Consider the following 20,437-nt stretch of genomic DNA (forward strand, 5'->3'; position numbering starts at 1 on the left):
ACAGACGGGCTCCTTGGGCCGTATCTGGGCTCGGCCAGGGTTCTCTGGTCAGTGTGCCTCTTGTCACGGCCGTGTACCAGAGGTGTGGCTCCTCCTCTGCCTGCTGCTTCCCCCGTGTCAAGATGCCACCTTACTCCAAGGCTCACTGAGTTGCTTAAGGCAAAAGTCAGAGTTGACCCAGTGCCCCCGCGCCTTCGACTCTTCTTTCCACCAGTGAATCCCAGCGGCTGCCTCTGTCCATCCTTGCTTTTCCCATCCCATGCTGGCCGCCGCGCTCTGTCCCCAGGCCTCTGTAGTAGCTTCTGAATGCACTCCCTTTCCCCCCCGAGTGCTCCCCCTTCCCCTCTGAGCACGCCCCTTTTCCCCCCAAGCGCTCCCCCTTCCCCCCCCGAGAGCACCCCCTTTCCCCCCAAGCACGCCCCCTTTCCCCCGCAAGCGTGCCCCCTTTCCCTCCGAGTACATGCCCTTTTCCTCTGAACTGTCTTTTTGAAGATAAATGGGATCATGTCCCATGTCTTCCTGTCGTGCACAGAATGGTATCAGCTCCTCGGACCTTGCCCTCTGCGGTCCCCACACACGTCTCATATCCGATCTCCCCTCCCGTCCTCACTCTGCCTCAGCCACCCCCTGCTGTGTCCCCGGAATGGCCTGTCTCCACCTTACCCTGCCTGGGATGCTTTCCCACATCTCCTGGGTGCTGCCTTCCGGTCATTTAGTTTACTTTAAACAGCACCTTAGACACAGGCCTACCCTGAGCACCTAATTCAAAGTATTCAGAGGTCTCTAGTCATTCTTGACTGTGATGCCCTATTTTAACTTACCCCCTGACATCTATGCAAGAGAATTCCAGAAGAATGTCTACTTCTGCTTCATTGACTATGCTAAAGCTTTTGACTGTGTGGATCACAACAAACTGTGGAAAATTCTTAAAGAGATGGGAATAACAGACCACCTTACCTGTTTCTTAAGGAACTTGTATTCAGGTCAAGAAGCAACAGTTAGAACTGGATGTGGAACAATAGACTAGTTGCAAATTGTGAAAAGAGTACGTCAAGGCTGTATATTGTCACCCTGCTTATTTAACTTCTATGCAGAGTACATCATGTGAAATGCCGGGCTGGATGAACCACAAGCTGGAATCAAGATTGCCAGGACAAATGTCAACAACCTCAGATTTGCAGGTGATACCACTGTAATGGCAGAAAGTGGAGAGGAACTAAAGAGGGTCTTGATGAGAGTGAAAAAGGAGAGTGAAAAAGCTGGCTTAAAACTCAGCATTCAAAAGTGAAGATCATGTTATCTGGTCCCATCACTTCATGGCAGATAGATGGGGAAAAGTGAGAACTGTAGCAGATGTTATTTTCTGGGCTTCAGAATCACAGTGGCTGGTGACTGCAGTCTTGAAATTAAAAGACGCTTGCTCCTTGGAAGAAAAGCTATGACCAACCTAGACAGCATATTAAAAAAGCAGAGAAATCCCTTTACCAACAAATGTCCATCTAGTCAGAGCTATGATTTTTCCAGTAGTCACGTACTGATGTGAGAGTTCGACTGTAAAGAAAGCTGAGTGCTGAAGAATTGATGCTTTTGAACTATGGTGTTGGAGAAGATGCTTGAGAGTCCCTTGGACTGCAAGGAGATTCAACCAGTCCATCCTAAAGGAAATCAGTCCTGAATATTCATTGGAAGGACTGATGCTGAAGCTGAAGCTCCAGTACTTTGGCCACCTGATGGGAAGGGCTGACTAATTGGAAAAGACCTTAATGCTGGTAAAGATTGAATGTGGGAGGAGATGGGGACGACAGGTGAGACGGTTGGATGGCATCACCGACTCAATGAACATGAGTTTGAGCGAGCTCCCGGAGGTGGTGATGGACAGGGAGGTCTGGCGTGCTGTGGTCCTTCGGGGCACAAAGAGTCGGGCACAGCTTAGTGACTGAGCAGCAGCAGTGGCACTGAACACTGCCTGCTGCTTCATTTGTGGTGGTTTATTTGTTTCTCTCCTCTGTATCTCCTCCACACATCCCCACAATGCAGACTGTAGAGTGTCATTGCCTCAGACGTCGCTGAGCACCTATGCTGAGGCTTAATTATTGAGTGAACGGCTATTGGTAGAGCCAGCATTTGATGTAGAAATGGCCCTCTTTGTGATGGGCTGGCGGGGAGGCTGCGTGGGAAGTGGACACGGTGGTTCAGGGGAGTGGGGGGGCTGAGGGAAGAACGGCGCTGGGCCTTCAGACTAGAGCCGAGTTGTGCTCTCCACTGTTGGCCTTGCTTGTGGTGCAGACGGCTCCTTGTCACATCACTTGACTGCCCAGTGAGTGTTGGATGGACCAAGGCCTCAGAGGTGCTTGAACACATAACTGACAGTGAGCCTGCAGGGAGCATGTAAACAGCGTCGTGTTCAGGATGCTTTTCCCTCCAACTGGTACTTTTAATTACCCACCATGGGGCACTCCTTGGGGTCGCAAAGAGTCGCACATGACTGAGCGACAGAACTGAACTGATACTTTTAATTACCCACCACAGGGCAGTCTTTTTTAAAATAAGGGAAAAAGGTAAAACCACCTTTGTAATACTGCAAAGTATTTAGCCAGACTATAGAAGATATTTTTAAAAAGTAGTATCTGTAGCTATTATATTGAAGAGTTGCTAGTGAATGAATTGTTAATAAATTTGCAGTGCTAAGAGGGTTAGTTAATATGGTGCTAACAGCTAAACTAATTTGTCTTTAATAATCTTAGAATATTTACAGGGGCTTTGCCACTTTAAAAGGAGTTTTCCTGCACTCAGATTCTGGTGCACTGCTGGTAGGCTGTATGGAAATGTGTCATGAGGCCTTAGGGACACCCAGCTGTACATACACCCACCCAGGCTTTCTGTAGAGATGAGGTATTTAGGACCCGTGTTCGGTTTTATTTGCCCGAGGCTGGTAAGGACTCAAGCACCTGGGGACCGAGTGTGATGAGACGGTCTGGAAGCGATGCCCGGGCTCCTGGCCTGACGCCCGGCCAGTGGTGAGGTGCTGTCGGTCACGGGGACCTGGAGCGCACGGGGGTGTGCATGTGCAGCAGTGCAGGCGGCCGTTGCTGTGGGTTACCCAGGCCTGCTGGGGATCCTTTGCAGCTTTCGTTTCAGTCTCTCCCTTTGGAACTGGAGCAGTAATTTTTCATACCCAATAATCTTTCATCGTTTGTTGGTAAAATACCTGATAACTTGTATGGTGTGTTTAGTTGCCTTGAAAGTTTTTCCTCACATCCCTCCCAGTGTAGTGGCACTAAACCAAGGGCCCACATTTCTCTGGCAGAACCGTGAGCTAGGAGATTCAGGTTATCTATCTTTCCTCTGGTTTAAAAGAAGACATAAAGCTTGGAAGTGAAGTGTTGAAAGACAAGCATTGTGTTATTCTGAAGTAGCCACAGCCAGATGCCAAAGAGAGAGGATTTCTGTCATCTAGGAGAAAAGGAAACAGGCAGCTTGGGTTGGCAGGTGGGTGTGGGGAGCAGAGGGGAGAACTAATTATAGCAGCATGTAGTAAGGCTGGATGACGTTAGGCATTGTAGCAGTGTGTAGTAGGGCGGGATGACGTTAGGCATTGTAGCAGCGTGTAGTAGGGCGGGATGACGTTAGGCATTGTAGCAGCGTGTAGTAGGGCGGGATGACGTTAGGCATTGTAGCAGCGTGTAGTAGGGCGGGATGACGTTAGGCATTGTAGCAGCGTGTAGTAGGGCGGATGACGTTAGGCATTGTAGCAGCGTGTAGTAGGGCGGATGACGTTAGGCGTTGTAGCAGCGTGTAGTAGGGCGGGATGACGTTAGGCGTTGTAGCAGCGTGTGGTAGGGCGGGATGACGTTAGTCGTTGTAGCAGTGTGTGTAGTAGGGCGGATGATGTTAGTCATTGTAGCAATGTGTAGTAGGGCAGATGATGTTAGGCATTGTGGTAGCGTGTAGTAGGGCGGGATGACATTAGGCATTGTGGCAGTGTGTAGTAGGCGGGATGACGTTAGTCATTGTAGCAGTGTGTGTAGTAGGGCGGGATGACGTTAGGCATTGTGGCAGTGTGTAGTAGGCGGGATGACGTTAGTCATTGTAGCAGTGTGTGTAGTAGGGCAGGATGACGTTAGTCATTGTAGCAGCGTGTGTAGTAGGGCGGGATGACGTTAGTCAGTGTAGCAGCGTGTAGTAGGGCAGATGACGTTAGTCCCTGTAGCAGCGTGTAGTAGGGCGGATGACGTTAGTCATTGTAGCAGTGTGTGTAGTAGGGCGGATGATGTTAGTCATTGTAGCAGTGTGTGTAGTAGGGCGGATGACGTTAGTCATTGTAGCAATGTGTAGTAGGGCAGATGATGTTAGGCATTGTGGTAGCGTGTAGTAGGGCGGGATGACATTAGGCATTGTGGCAGTGTGTAGTAGGCGGGATGACGTTAGTCATTGTAGCAGTGTGTGTAGTAGGGCAGGATGACGTTAGTCATTGTAGCAGTGTGTGTAGTAGAGCGGGATGACGTTAGGCATTGTGGCAGTGTGTAGTAGGCGGGATGACGTTAGTCATTGTAGCAGTGTGTGTAGTAGGGCAGGATGACGTTAGTCATTGTAGCAGCGTGTGTAGTAGGGCGGGATGACGTTAGTCACTGTAGCAGCGTGTAGTAGGGCAGATGACGTTAGTCCCTGTAGCAGCGTGTAGTAGGGCGGATGACGTTAGTCATTGTAGCAGTGTGTGTAGTAGGGCGGATGACGTTAGTCATTGTAGCAGTGTGTAGTAGGGCAGGATGACGTTAGGCATTGTGGCAGTATGTAGTAGGGTGGATGACGTTAGTCATTGTAGCAGCGTGTAGTAGGGCAGGATGACGTTAGTCATTGTAGCAGTGTGTAGTAGGGCGGGATGACATTAGGCATTGTGGCAGTGTGTAGTAGGGCGGATGACGTTAGTCATTGTAGCAGTGTGTAGTAGGGCGGGATGACGTTAGGCATTGTGGCAGTGTGTAGTAGGGCAGGATGACATTAGTAACTTAGTAGCAAGAAGGCAGCTTGGCTCACTGTGTTTTGTCCAAAAGAGCAGTCTCCAAACCCTTAGGTGTAAAGGTGACTCTAAGATCTTATCACTAACTAATAAAAGTAAAAAAATTAGAACATGGCTTTACTGCATGTGAACTTAACAAATACCAGTTGTTAGTTGTGGTTGTGTTGGCTGTAGTAACGTGAAACTCTATCTTTGGTTGGATTTCTTAGCAGATTACTAGAATACTTTAACAAGAATTTGACATATTAAATATCAGATAATGTTATCTTGCTAATAATATGTAAAGTATCATTCTGAAAGTATCTATAGAATATGAGTTCTGTTCTTTGCTAACAGTGATTTCATTTTATTAATGGGTATTTTACTTTATTAAAACCAAGAACCTTAAATAGAGAAAGCTTACATCTGTGTTTGAGAACCGAGTGAATGGTTTCTGGTGCTGAATTTCCATTTCTGCTGTAGACTGAATGTATCATCTTAATGCAAACAGTGAAAGGATGCAAACCTCTGGGTTTCCTGTGAGTTAGTGATGAAGAAGAAGTGAAGTGAAGTCGCTCAGTCGTGTCTGACTCTTTGCGACTCCATGAACTGTAGCCTACCAGGCTCCTCCGTCCCTGGGATTCTCCAGGCAGGAATACTGGAATGGGTTGCCATTAGTTAGTGATAAGTTGCTGTAATTTCTAGAGAGCTCACAGTCTGCCTGTGAAGGAAATCTTGAGACAGTACATGGTATCTGATAAAGGAGGCTGACGTTAGTGTTGTGCCACTGGAGCGTGGCTGGTGATCCTGTGTTCCCGCCTAGTACCTAGTGACATGAAGATACATAAAGCCAGCAACAAAGAGTCGAAAGAGTCAAGTTATAATTGTACCATTTAAATCTCAAATGTTTATAATGTATTTTCATTTTTATAGTTCACAAGGCAGTGCTGTAATAATTATCCTATTTTATCCTCTCTTGTTCATCCTCTGATTTTCTCCCTTTATGTAGTTCTAAGCTTCTGATTTCCATCATTTTCATTCATTCTAGAGAATTTCTTTTATCATTTCTTGCACGGCAAGTCTGCTGGCAACAAATTCCCTCAATCCTTGTTTGTCTGAGAAAGTCTTTACTTTTCAAGGATAATTTCTCAGGATAAAGAATTCTAAGTTTATGGGGTTTTTTCTTCCAACAGTTTAAATATTTGATATTTGAGTTGGGTGTCTTTCTTGCTTGCAAGGTTCCTAGGGAGCAGTTAGATGTAATTCTTCTCTTTGTTCTTTTTTAATAGGTTTTGTTTCCTCCCTCTGGCTTCTTTCAGGAGTTTTTCTCTGTATTTGATTTTATGTGCTTTGAAAATGACGTGCCTCGGCATAGTTGTTTTTAGCGTGTATCTTGCTTGGTGTTCCCTGGCCTTCGTGGATCTGCAGTTGGATATCCAGCATTAATCTGGGGAAATTCTGTCAGTGTGGCTTCAGATGTCTCTCCCGCTCCTGTTTCCCTCTTTCTCCTCCTTCTGGTGGTCCCCAGTGTGTGCAAATTGCATCTCTTATAGTCGTCCCACTTGGATGTAGTCCCCTCCCCGCCCCAGTCTCTTTCACATTGGAAGTTTCTGTTGATGTACGCTTAAGCTCAGAGGTCCTTCCCTCAGTCGTGTTCAGTCTGCTGCTGCTAAGCCCATTAAAGGCATTCTTTATTTGTTACATGTTTTCAATCTGCCATTTTTGGGTTCTTAAAGTTTCCATTTGTCTGCTTACATTACCTGTCTGTTCTTGGCATGCCATCTACTTTTTCCGTTAGAGCCCTTAGCATAGTAAATATAGTTGTTTTAAATTCAGTCTGATAATTCCTGCATCCCTGCTGTATCTGAGTCTGGGTCTGATACTTAGTGTATGTTTTCAGACTGTGCTTTTTGCCTCTTTGTAGGCCTCATTTTTTCTGAGGCTGAATGCAATGTGATGTACTGGCCAAGGAACCCCAGTCAGGGGGCCTGTGGTAACAGGTGGGGGCTGTGGGGCGGGGCAGTGTTCTGGAGACTGTGGTTAGATCTCGTCTTTGGGCGAGGCTGCATCCCTGGGCTGTGCGCTGTGCAAGTGCCTCGGGTTCCCCATTGTAGGTGGGACAGGACGGCCAAGAGCACTGCAGTGGGGTGTTTCCCTTCCCTGGTGTCAGAGTGTTCCTGCAGCTTTCTCTCCCCCCAGTTAGGGAGGACACCTGCACACCGGAGACGCATTTCCTGCTTTCCGGTGCAAAGCGGAGGATCAGAGGGGTCAGGAGTCTTTATTCTCTCCCCCCTCACCCGCCACTGCTATTTCTCACGCAGCGTTGATTTAGAATAATCAGTATGTCATTGAGGCATATTTTGCGGTAGCCTGTCCTGGGCCCCAGCTCTACCCTGGTGCTGGTTTCAACTCTTGTGAGTTACGATTCTCTGTACTCCCCTATCTCTCCAGTTTGGGTGAGGGTTGGGGAGACCCTGTGGTCTGCCCTGTGACTTGCTTTTAGTTCCTTGTAGTCCCGTGTCTGTTGTTGGAGTAGACCTGTGTCCAGGGGCCAGCACTGTGGCACAGGGTCCTGAGTCGCAGCCTGTTGGGAACAGTGCACAGAAGCAGCTGCGCTGTTCTTGCTTCCCTTCTCGATACGCGCATATTCTGTGAGGAGGCTGAGAGGGGAGCGGACCATGGGAGGTCCTTGGCAGAGGCGAGAAAGGAGTTCTGGGTCTTTCTTGTGTCTAGAATCACACCCTTGCCGCCGTGTGCTTTGAGAGGTGACATCACAGCCCCGGGGAGTCAGGCCCGCCTCTCCGTGTGCCTTGTACTCATCGCACGAAGGGGCCCGGGGTGGCATTCTGTGCCCCGGTGAAACATGGCCGTGAGGACCCACCCGAGGGGCCGCACGTGGCCTCTCCCGAGATCAGCCTGCATTCTCTTGTCCCGTTGTGTTTGCAGAATCACATTCAAAGAGAAGATGGTGAATTTCCAGATACAGCGTCTGAGTGTTAAGCCTGTGTGGGCTCTTGGTGGGCTGTGCAAGCTGTAGCTGCTCAGAAATGTTAGTGACCTGTTGACTGTTCCCACACAGCTGGAAAGGGTCCAGGCTGGGTTTGAGATGTGGGTGTTGGTTAATGCTTTCCTTTCCCTCCTTCCTTACCTTCCAAACCCTGGTGTCGAGGGCTGACGTTCAGCAGGTCGCGGTGATGGTAACCCAGTCCAGAAGCAGGGGGCTGGAGGCTTTGGCAACCAGGCCCCCAGGTGTGTGCAGGTGTGATGGCTGAGGGCTGGCCCCTTTCAGCGGGCCCCGTTTAATTGTCCTTTCTTTCCTACTTTTGCTGTAATCAGTAAGTGGTGAATTACAAAAAAAAACTATCCTCTTTTCCCTTCCCTGCAAACCTCCAAACTACTGTGCATACAGGGATAAGAAATCGGTGTGGGTATTCCAAACTGGGTCCTTTTACGGGTGGAAGCTGATGTTGGACTCCCAGGCACTGAGTGGGGGTGTCCCAGGCAGCCAGGCCATAGGGCTGCCCGTCACAGGACGGTCCTCAGACACGGCTGAGCCCTGCTCCAGGGCCCCCCCCCGCCGAGCTCTTCCTCCATCACCGCGCTGGGCCACACCGAACTGCAGTTAGGTCTGCGTCCGTTTGCTTCACTAGAATGAATTCTTTTTAAGCTTAGGAATCATGTTTTACTCATTTTTGTGTCTCTAATACTTACGATTCTGGCGGGAATTTCTAAAAGGCAGCTCCACAGCCACCACCAGCTGCCAGTTTTGAAGCACACCTATTATGTACCAGCTCTATGAAAAAGACTATGTTATTTTAATCCTCACAAAAACTCCGGCACATTATTTTAAGGGAACTTACTTGCGTAGGTACTGGGTGTTTGTGCGGAGCAGTGAGAGCCGTGGCGGGCCTGGCGTGTGAAGCATGTAGGCCACTCTTTGAGATGCTGTCCAGACTGAGACCTAAGACAGGAGCCAGGAGTTTAGAGAGAGGCAGACGCCCAGAACTTTAGAAGGAAGATGTAAGTGGGCTATGAGTGCTTGTACCATTGAGCTTGGCATGAACTCTGTGCAGAATGTAAGTGGAGTTTTCTTTTTAATTTGCTCCTTTCTTCAGAGTGTCAGCCACATTTACTAGTTACCTTAGATTACCTAAGAACAGCCTGTGTCAGCCTAAGCTTAGTGGTCGCAATTTTCAAATCTCCTTCTGGTTCAAATGTAGGCAGTGGGGCCTGGTAAACAGGTTCTGAGTGGACAGCTGTGCCCAGAGGAGCCCAGAGAGAGAAGTGAAGTCAGTGTCGATGGACCATGATTAATTCTGCAGTCTCAGTCTCAGATTTCATTCTCTTCACCGTTTTATTAACTGCATGTATCACTGTCACATTGTTCACATTTTCAAATGACAGGGCAACAGAGATTAGTTAGTTAAACTATTGCGTGACAGAATCAATTCCTCTGGAAATCTTAAACACAAAATACCAGCAGATTAGGTAATAATCAGTTCAGTTCAGTTGCTCAGTCGTGTCTGACTCTTTGCGACCCCATGGACTGCAGCACGCCAGGGTTCCCTGTCCATCACCAGCACCTAGACCTTGCTCAAACCCATGTCCATCGAGTTGGTGATGCCATCCAAACATCTCATCCTCTGTTGTCCCTTTCTACTCCTACCTTCAATTTTTCCCAGCATCAGGGTCTTTTCCAGTGAGTCAGTTCTTCCCATCAGGTGGCCAAAGTATTAGAGTTTCAACTTCAGCATCAGTCCTTCCAGTGAATATTCAGGACTGATTTCCCTTAGGATGGACTGGTTGGATCTCCTTGCAGTCCAAGGGATTCTCAAGAGTCTTCTGCAACACCACAGTTCAAAAACATCAATTTTTCGGTGATCAGCTTTCTTTATAGTCCAACTCTCACATCCATACGTGACTACTGGAAAAGCCATAGCTTTAACTAGATGGACCTTTGTTGGCAAAGTAATGTCTCTGCTTTTTAATATTCTGTCTAGGTTGGTCGTAGCTTTTCTTCCAAGGAGCAAGTGTCTTTTAATTTCATGGCTGCAATCACCATCTGCAGTGATTTTGGAGCCCCCAAAAATAAAATATCTCACTGTTTCCCCATCTATTTCCCATGAAGTGATGGGACCAGATGCCATGATCTTGGTTTTTTGAATGTTGAGTTTTAAGCCAACTTTTGCACTCTTTTTGACTTCCATCAAGAGTATACTGCAGTCAGTATTGCTGACTAATGACTGTATCAACACCTATGACACCACCAGCAGAGCTTTGGCGATTTTATGTTTAGTTTGATTTCTCCAGACAGAACTTTTCCAAATCATTGAAACTAATTGAGATGCTGTTACTATACACATAGCAAATGTTGCTATATTACTGAAAACCATACACTGTCTACAATACCAGTCCTTACAAAAGTGAAAGTGTCTGTAGTCTTGGATTTAAAGGAGTGGCAACATTTCAGGTCTTCTTGGGTGGAAGAAAGTTGGCAGAGAGAAAGTCCACAACCAGGTATGGTGGTGAGTTCTAACAAAATGTTGTCCTCTGGAAATGGCAATGGTAAACCGCATCAGTATTCTTGCTTGTTGGCGGTACAGAAGGACATGCGCTCTTCTCCTGCAAAAACTCCAGAGTTACAACTCGCTGCTGAGCAGCCATCGACAGGAGAATGTTGGATCCCACCAATAAAAGATACCCCACATCCAGGGGCAAAGGAGAAGCCCCAACAAGATGGTAGGAGGGGCAAAATCTCATTTAGAATCCAACCCCATACCAACCAGAGATACTCAGATAGCTCAAACAAAACCTTGTGCTCATCAGGAGAACCCTCAGAGACTTGAGCCAGACCTGCCTTTGAGTGTTGGAGTGTCTCCTGCGGAGGTCCGGCTCAGCAGTGGCCTGCCGCAGGGGCTCTGGGTGCAGCAGACCTGGGTATGGCATAAGCCGTCTTGGAGGAGGTTGCCATTAACCCCACCATAGAGCTGCCAGAGCTTACACAGCTGGGAAAGAGTCTTGGAGGGCACAGACAGAACCTTGTGCCTACCAGGACCCAGGAGAAAGGAGCAGTGACCCCACAGGAGACTGACCCAGACTTGGAGAACAATACAATTCTGAAATGAATGAGCTGGACCCCAAAGTGCCCTGAATATAATGGCACAAAAGACGACCTCAGAGGATTATAGGTGGCAGAGAGCTGGGTGGGAAAAAGTGGTCTGCTGGGGCTGCTGAGGGGTGTTCACTCTTCATTCCTCTGCTGAGTGGCAGTGTTGTGGAGAACAGGGATAAGTGAGTAGATGGGACAGGCTGCCTGAAGAGAACCTTTCTAATGTTTAGATTTTCTGCATGTAAAATGCGCTGTACCGTCGTGTCCACTGAATCCACAGTACCGGGGTTTTTACCAAGAGCAGCCCCATAGGTGAGATGTCCCAGCGATGCTTCCTGTGTCACATAGTGGCTTGAGTAAATGTTGTCTAAAGCTCTGTCTTGTTTTGAAATTTATATAAATTTTTGCTACTTATCCAGCTCAGGGAAGTTTTTTTGAGATTGTATTATAGTGTCCCTAGGCCATGAGAGCCATTTACTAAAAGATGTCCATGTGAGTGGGGACACACAATCAAATATAGGTTACAATTCTAAATTGAACTCTAAAAATAAAATTTAAGAAAGAATATAAAATTCAGAAGCGGAGTACACTAAGTAATGACAGCCTTAATGTGAAAAAAATCTATAAAGAATGGTAAAGAAAAAAGAAAATTTAACAAGATTCTGAATAATAAAACAGTAAGATTGGGATAATAAGCAGCAGTCATGTGCAAGATTAATTCTCAGGTTGTATGTAATTTGATTGTGAAAGCACACACATACAAACATATGGTTATTTATCAGAATATAGTAGGAATGCCAGAGAGTGACTTGTATTAATTACTGATACCATGCCACTGAGGCGCTTTAATATGTGAACAACATGGATGATCCAGTCTGAATTCTGTTTCTGCTTTGGAGTATATGATGTCATACAATCCAACAGCTTGGAGTAGCTTACCATTCATAAATTTTTACTAAAAATTGAAGTAAAGCTTAAATCCCGCTGTTGGGATTTCGTAAGGCTCTGAGATGAGAGAGTATTCTGGGAACGGCCTGTTGTTGAGCAGCTTGTTAGGTAGGGAATGTTCAGGTTTCGGGCTATGGGGAGGTGGCAGGTTCGGGGCTGTCTTCCCGGGCGTTGGTCTGTCTGTGTCTCAGCCACACAGCCCTTGCCCAAGGTGGCGGTGGTCATCTTCTCCTTTAGCAGGGCTGTTCCTGTGCCTGGCACACCACCCCAGGAGTAGCTTTGCTTTTGCAACTCACCTGGAAAATTCATCTAGTTCCTAGCTCTCGTGGGTTGTTCAGGTCCTTGCACAGTACAGCCCCACGTTTTCAGTTTCGCCTTTTGTCGCCTCCATACACTCGGCCTCCGGGTTAGGCGGGTAGGCCCGCTGTCTTTCCCATACTTGCTTTTCTTCCTCGGGTGCCTTTCAGTTCCTACTTTCATACGCCTTCCTGTCTTCCCTGCAGACCGCAAGGTAAATACCACTGCCTGTGTATCACTTTAAAATGAGAGTGTTAAACAGGGTGTGTTGTCTCATCTACCTGTGTGAGTCTGTGAATGTTAAAGGACACTGATTATAGACAGACTAGCCAAGGCATGATTGGAGATAATCATTTTTAAAGAAGAATTCTAATAATTACGTCTAGACCTTAAAAAGTTGTATAGCTTCCCTATTCTTATGTATTGACACTATTTACGTTAGTTGCTCAACCAAGCAGAGTGCATCGCCTTCCAGAGGCTGAGCTCTTGCTCCTGTTGTGTCGTAGGGTAGGAATGGTGGTGAGTGTAGGAGCTGGGAACCACGTGGTTTTGGCTCAGTTCCCTTCTATGGGGTGGCTTTATGAACTACACAAGATCAGCCGGGTGAGGCCTTTGTGAATACAGATTCCTCTGCTAATACAGATTTTAATCATTTGAATGAGACATTTGCTCAGTATGAATCTAAGGAAATTACATTTTATAAAATTGCTTTGTCTAAGTAAACCTGTGTTCTTGTTTATTAGGAAAGTTTGTTTAATAAATTATAGATTGCCTACTTTTATTCTTTGACAGCCAGCTTCATTCTTCATTTATGAAAAGGCAAATTCATGTATGATATGCAGGAGAATTCAAAGTGGAATGCTTCTGTACATACTGCTTGATGTGTTTAAGCTGAGTGTGGAACATCGACAGGGAGACAGTTCATGAGGAAACTCGTGCTTTTCAAGCTCGTGACTTACTATTCTCACACTGTGTTCTTTGCCAGCCTCAAATTCTAACAAGACAATAGCATTTTTCTTCTTGCTGCCAGTCGCTTCAGTCGTGTCTGACTCTGTGCGACCCCATAGACGGCAGCCCACCAGGCTTCCCTGTCCCTGGGATTCTCCAGGCAAGAACACTGGAGTGGGTTGCCATTTCCTTCCCATTTCCTTCTTAGGTCTTCTAAAATTTGGCTTTAAGAAACTATACTTTATATGGTAGCTGTATTCCACATATCTCAGTTTTATATCCCTGATGGTTTAGCAGGTAAAGAATCTGCCTCTAGTGCAGGAAACAAAGGAAACACGGGTTCAGTCCCTGGGGGAAAGATCCCCTGGAGGAGGAAATGGCAACCCACTCCAGTGTTCTTGCCTGAAAAGTCATGGACAGAGGAGCCTGGCAGGCTTCAGTCCATGGGGTTGCAAAGACAGACACGACCTGGTGACTAAACAATAACAACAAGCGTGTGATACTTGTAGGTATAATACCCAGAGCATCACGGCCAGGGCTGTGACCCGGGCAGGCCTGTCCCGGGAGGATTGGACGTCTGTGTGCTTGTGGCTGCTCACTCCCCAGTTCCCCAGACTGAAGCGTTTGTAGTAACACAGGTTGTCCAGTTAAAAAACAAAAACAGAGAAGGAAGGTATAGCAGTTTAAGTATTCAATTGAAAAGAATTGCTTATTTTGTTATTGTACACTGTGCTTTCTTTGAAATTATTTTGGTAATAAGCAGGGTGTGTCTTAAACCTGTGTTGGATGTTGAAAAAGAGAATGTGAAATGGATTATGTTAAATTTCTTAGAATTATATATAGTTACAGGCTGATAATTATGTGTTTGGTAAAATTATTAAAGAATTGATATCTATTACGTTAGGCTAGTTAGTAAAAAAAATACTCTGAGAGAGACAGTAGTGACCAAAAACAAGTAAGGGGAGATACATGTTCTTAGAAATTTGTGTATTTATATAGCTATCAAGCAACAAACTCATGTAACAATTAAGCTATTAATTCTTTAGGTAGTTGAAGAAATGATCTTGTAGGAGTGGTTTGAGAAATGAAAGAATGGTAGAATGAATGTTGTATTTTCTTGGCTTAACAGAGGTAGGTGGTATATTCAATGGAATATTATTCAGCCGTAAGAAGGAAGGAAGCCTCGCTGTTTATAACAATATGGATGGACTGTGAGGGTATTATGTTCAGTAACATTAAGTCAGAGAAAGACAGATACATATACCCTCACTTGTGTGTGGAATCTAAACAAACAAGGAAGCTCATGGACACAGGACAGATTGGAGGTTGCCAGAGGCAAGGATATGGGTGAGAGTGGATGAAGTGTGCTGGGGGAGGGGGTTTACAAAGTATCAGCTTGTAGTTAGAGAGAAATATGACTCCAGGTTTTAAAAATTCTACTGCGGGTAAAATACCATTAAACAGCCATCATATGCCACAGAGAAACTGTTTGTGAAAGGATGAGTCAGTAGTGGCAGACTTCATCACTGTCTTATTTTAAGAAATTGCCACAACCGCTCCAGCTTTCAACAGCCACCACTTGGATCAGTCAGCAGTCAGCAGCGTGGAGGTGAGACCCTCCGCCTACAGTAAGATTACAACATGCTGAAGTTTCGTCAGCACAGTTTTTCAACTAAGTTGATGTCATATTCTACGTCCTCTGTTGTCATTCACTGATCTTCACAGCATCCTCACCAGAAGCAAATTCCACCCAAGAAACGGCTTTCTTTGCTCATCCGTAAGAAGCAACTCCTCCTCTGTGAGGGTTTTACCCTGAGATTGTAGCAATGCAGTTACATCTTCAGGCTCCACTTCTAGTTTCAGTTCTTGTGCAGTTTCTGTCACATCTGCAGTTCCTTCCTTTATGAAGTCTTGAACCCTTCAAAGTCATCCATTGGGGTTGGCACCAGCTTCTTCCAGACTGCTGTTAATGTTGATATTTGGGCCTCTTATGAATCACGAATGTTCTTAATGGCGTCTAGAATGGCAAATCCTTTTCAAGTGGCTTTCAGATTCAACAGAGGCATCACCATCTATGAGATATTCTGTCATGCAGCCCGATTGTTCCACTTACAGGGCTCTGGCAGCATAGATTGAGCGTAATTTAAGGGCTCCAGGAGTTTTGAATGGTAAACGGGCATTCAGCTTTTAAGTCAACAGCTATATTAGCCCCTAACAGGAGAGCCAGCCCTGTCGTTTGAAGCTTTCCAGCCAGGCAGTGACTTCTCGTCTTTAGCTGTGAAGTCTTTAGTTAGATGCATCTTCTGATTGAAGATCGTTTGATCTGCATTAAAATCTGTTGTTCAGAGTAGCCGCCTTCATGCATTGTCTTTGCAGCTCTGGGTAACTTGCTATAGCCGCCACGTCAGCACTTGCTGCTTCACCTCACACTTCTACATTATGGAGGCAACCTCTGTCCTCGACACCACACAAACCAGCCTCTGCTGGCTTCAGAGGGTTCTTCTGCAGCTTCTCTACCTTTGTCAGCTTTCTAAGGTTGAAGGGAGGTTAAGCTCTGCTCCAGTTAGACTTTGGGTTAAAGGAATGGTGTAGCTGGTTTGATCTTCTGTCCAGGCCACTAAAACTTTCTCTGTATCAACAATAAGACATGGTAAGTTTTCTTTTCTTTTTTTTTTTTTTTTAAAGTTTTCTTATCATATATATGTTCACTGGAGTAACACTTTCTGTTTTACATTCACAACTTGGCTGTTTGGTACAGAAGCCCTACTCTTGACCTGTCTTGGCTTTTAACGTTCCTTCCTCACTGAGCTTAATCATTTCTAGCTTTTAATTTAAATGAGCGACGTGGGACTGTTCTTTCCTTGAGCACTTGGACACCCCTGTAGGGTTACTAACTGGCCTGGTTTCAGTCTTGCTGTGTTTCAGGGAACAGGGAGGCCCAAGGTGAGGGAGGGAATGGGCAGCCATCTTATTTGTGGAGCAGTCAGGATACACTTTTATTGATTGCTGCCTTATGTGGGTGTGGTTCACCCCAAAACAGTTCCAGGGTAGCATCAGAGGTCGCTGATCACAGAGCACCATAACAGGTATAATAGTGATGAAATGTTGGCAACACAGACGCACAGAGTGAGCAGATGCAGGAAAAGTGGTCCATGCAGGTTGCTGCAGACCTTCGGTTTATGAGCAGCGGCATGTCTGCAGGGCTCAGTAGAGCGAGTGCTGCCCATGCGTCAGCTGGGTTCTGGTAGGGCCAGGGGTGCCCGCCTGTGCTGGCAGCCTGGGGAAGAGAGATGTGCTCTGCGCTTAGGCTCTGGGGCCCACCCGGCGGCACAGGGAGCAGGTATTGCTGTGAAGCGTGCAGCGTTCATGTAAAGGGTTTAGATGCTTAAGAACAAGTACATTAAGATTAAAGTTCTGTATTTACTGTCTTGGGGTCCTAATATGTCCAGTTTATCATTTCAAGTTGAATGATTGTGTTTACCAGTTTATGATAATAAACGCTCTAGGTTTATCATACTATACTTCATATGCTACATTATATTAACTTTATCAAAAGTATACCTAATTGAGGCTTAACAGTCTTGTTCAATTTATTTGAAAAAAAAATAATAAATTTGATTATTTACTTTAAAGCTGCAGAAGAAAGAAGACCAGCAATTGGAACCTAAAAAAAGTACCAGCCCTAAAAAAGCTGCAGAGCCCACTGTTGATCTTTTAGGACTTGGTAAGTAAAAAAAAACACGTCACCGTTAGAGCTATGAAACATCTGAGACCCTGACTTGCATTGACTAGCATGGCTTTATCGTCCATGTGCCAAAGGGACCTGTTAACTGAATTTGGACACGGTGTGGTTAGTTTGCTGTGTTCCCGCAAAAAGGGAAATCTTCATAAGGGAGCTGGCATCTGTCAGCAGTGCCTTCACGGAAATACGAGTGCTGAGTTCCTAGGGAGAGGGGAGCTGCCAGAGCAGTCTCCAAGGCTTGGTGGGCCATGCTGCCTCAGCACTGCAACAAGGGGTAGATGCGTTTACTTCTACCCCTCTTCTCTTTATTTAGCTTTTTGCGGGGTTGGAGGAATCTCTTAGCAAAATAATTCTGGCATAGCCTTATTGTAAGGTGCTGTCTTAAAGTAAGCTTTTTTTGGGTTAACTGAAGCAACATGCCTTATACCTCGATCTAGTAGCTAGGTTCACGTTATGTGTGTGATGACAGTAAGAAGTGCTCAGTTTAATGTCATTTTTGTTCTTGGGGCTGACAGATGGATGTTGTCTGCCTGGCAGGTAGACAGGCTTCCATTCAAAGGGTGCTTGTATTGTCCTTATCTGCAATTGTCAGCTCTTCTTAAGTGCTTCTCCTCTTTGTTCTAAAGTAGCTTGATAAATAGTTATTTTTATCTGAGCCTTCTGCAGTAATTAATTTAGAAAAAAATCTGTTTAGAGAAAGATTAATGGCTAAAGGAAAACAGTAAAAGATAGTTGAAGGATGGAGTTGAATTTCATGAAAGTTTTCTAAAGATTGATCTTTGTTCTTATTAAGAAGATTGTTTTCTGTTTTAAGAATTACAATTGAATGTTTTAGTCATTTCTTCGAAGTTGGTGTTTCATGCAAGTATACTCCCTATGGATAAAAATCTTCTGTGGTGGTGAAATTAGGAGGTATATATTAGAAATATAAAAAAATAACTATGATTTTATGAGCCCTGAAAATAGGGCTCAGTCCAGGCGCTTTAAATAGAATTATGTTGAATACAAGTTCTCTTAATTTATGTATTTTACTTCCTTTCCTCTAAATGAGAGAAAGGGGAAAAAAAGACTCATTACCAAAGTAAGAATAGATCCTACTAAGACTGCATGCATCTTTATCTTCACGGCAGCATCTCCTCTCCAGTCTAGTGCCTCGTTTACCAGTTCATAACTTAGAAATGTTAGAACCCAGGCCTGACTCTTACCTTACAGACTCACTGACCCACAGCTCTCAAAAAGTGTCTGCTGGTATCCAGGCACCTAGACACTAAGCAGAGAGCTGTGAAGGAGAGCAGATGAGAATGCCTGACCTCTGGGAGCTTTCATTGTCTCTGGGGAAGCAGTGATAAAATAGTGAAGCAAACTGTGGTATGGGTCATGTCTGGTAAGTGCTGTAGCTGAAACAAAAAGGAGTGGTGGTGATTTTAAATAGGGCTACGGGTGCTGGGGGCTCCCTGAGGTCCCACTGGAGTGAGGACCTCAGGAAGTCGGGGCTCCCTGTCCGTGGGGGTGAGACAGGTGGGTGTGGTGGCCCCGCGGCAGCCTTGCCACCACATGAATGGGCCAGGATGCGTGACACCTGGAGGGTGTGGGGCCACAGGGAGGTCCACTGCGACAGGACTTTGGCTTCTGCTTGGAGTGTCCTGGAAATGCATTGCAGGGATTCGAGCAAAGAAGCACCTCCTCTGACTTGAGTGTTTCAGGACTTCTTGTAGCTGCTGTGTTAAGAGTTGGGTGTAGTGAGGCGAGGCTGCCATAGGGGCAGGGGGACCAGTAACACAGCTGGGGGGCGGTGGCTGAGGGGGGTGGTGGTGTGGGGAGTTGTAAGAAGTAGCCGGCTCTGGACTTGTTTTAAAGAAGGAGCCAATAGGGTTCGCTGACCAGTGAGCAGCGTAGGATGTTTCCCTTTGGGAGTGACTTTGTAGAACAGGCAGCCTGCTCCCTTGGGACAAGCAGAGTTGCTCTCGTGAGGTCTCCAGCTGCTAAGCATGGTGGTGCGGAGGTGATCTGGGAGACAGGTGGTGGGCTTGGCCCCAGGCGTCCAGCTGTTGCCACGGTGATGCTGCGTGGTCCTGTCGCCTGGCACTTGACCTCTGACCTCAGAACACAGATCTGTCTTTGTGGACCGTCACTTGCTGTGCTTCCTGCTTTCCAGCTGGTCACAGTTGCAGAGCGTGTCTCCTCTCAGTGTGTCCCTGTCCTCTACCGCCTGGTCTCACAGTCCCTGGGCCATGGGGGTTTCAGACTGTGGCTCCCCTCTTCTGGCGTCAGGCTCTGTGATGTCAGCCGTGGCTGGGTCTCATCGGGGCTCTGGGAGCCTGTTTCAGCAGTGGGAGAGCTTCAGGAAACTGTCCTGAGGGGAGAGCCAAGCTTTGCTCATGGTAGGAGCATGTGGGAGTGCTCGAAGGAGAGGGTGAGGACATATCTGGGGGGTTTGCTGCTGCCTGACGATTCTAGCTCTGTGCTGGAAGAGTTCTGGCAGTGGCCGGGCAGGTGACGGGGTCAGAAGGAGGGCTTAGGGGTCTTGCTAATGAAGTCACAGCAGCGGAAAGGCTGGTGCCTCACCCAGAGCACGCACAGCTCTGCTCCTGCCGGTCACCAGTCACCTAAGTTCTAGAAGAGATTGTCTGGCTTTGAGAGAGCAGTGCTCCTGAATGAGGACAGAGCAGCAGCCTCTCATGGGTAAGCGTGGCGCTCTGGTTCCCCGCAGGTGGCGGCATGCTGGGGCAGGGGCAGCAGGCGCATGCGGTCCACTTTATGGCCGAGTGGAAAAGACAGCAGGCCCAAGCGGGTGAGAGCAGAGACAGCCTTCACGTTACACGTTTGCAGGAAAAGCAGAGAAAAGCCCCACAGGGTTAGTGCAGTTACCCAGCCACAGAGGGCCAGGAATCCCAGGGTTCTGTGTGTTTTGGGGGTCACATTTTAGTAGTCTCACACAGGATGATAGTCAAGGCAAGTTTTTAGAAATGTGAACTTCCCATTTAAATGGGCCCTTTAGCGAACCTTTTTGTTTCAGCCCAGTGGCTCGAGATAAACCCGTTTTCCTCAGCTCCCCTTTCCTGATCTACTCCCATTCCAAAGTCATAAAATACTCTGTGTGCTTTTTAGCAAGAGTCAGCAATGCTCTTCTGAAAGGGAATAACTGTTTTTGGCTTTGTGGGCCTTACAGCCTCTGGGGCAGCTGCTCCGCTCGCCCCTGTGGCGGGCATGTCGGTGTTGGCAAGAGTGTGGATGGTGAGGGGGGCTGGGCTCTGCTGGGTGTTAAAGATGGTTGGGAGGGGCCTTTATGCTCCTGGCTGTGCCTGCAAGAATGACTTCATGTTCAGATGTTAATTTGCGCTGGAAGCTTGTGGACGCACAGTTTACTCTGCCTTACTGTCTGGTATTAGAAATGGGG

At 46.7% G+C, this 20,437-nt stretch overlaps 1 protein-coding gene across 6 annotated transcripts in view; it reads left to right on the forward strand.

Moving 5' to 3' along the window:
* SMAP1 (small ArfGAP 1) overlaps positions 1–20,437 on the forward strand; it is a 190,218-nt gene that overhangs the window by 141,870 nt on the left and 27,911 nt on the right. For all 6 annotated transcript variants that reach the window (XM_027550875.1, XM_027550874.1, XM_027550873.1 and 3 more), the window contains one exon: positions 16,932–17,022. In XM_027550875.1, the coding sequence (XP_027406676.1) occupies positions 16,932–17,022 (91 nt within the window). The remainder of the gene's footprint in view (positions 1–16,931; positions 17,023–20,437) is intronic.

Source organism: Bos indicus x Bos taurus, chromosome 9 (genome assembly GCF_003369695.1).
Source record: "Bos indicus x Bos taurus breed Angus x Brahman F1 hybrid chromosome 9, Bos_hybrid_MaternalHap_v2.0, whole genome shotgun sequence".
Taxonomy (NCBI): domain Eukaryota; kingdom Metazoa; phylum Chordata; class Mammalia; order Artiodactyla; family Bovidae; genus Bos; species Bos indicus x Bos taurus.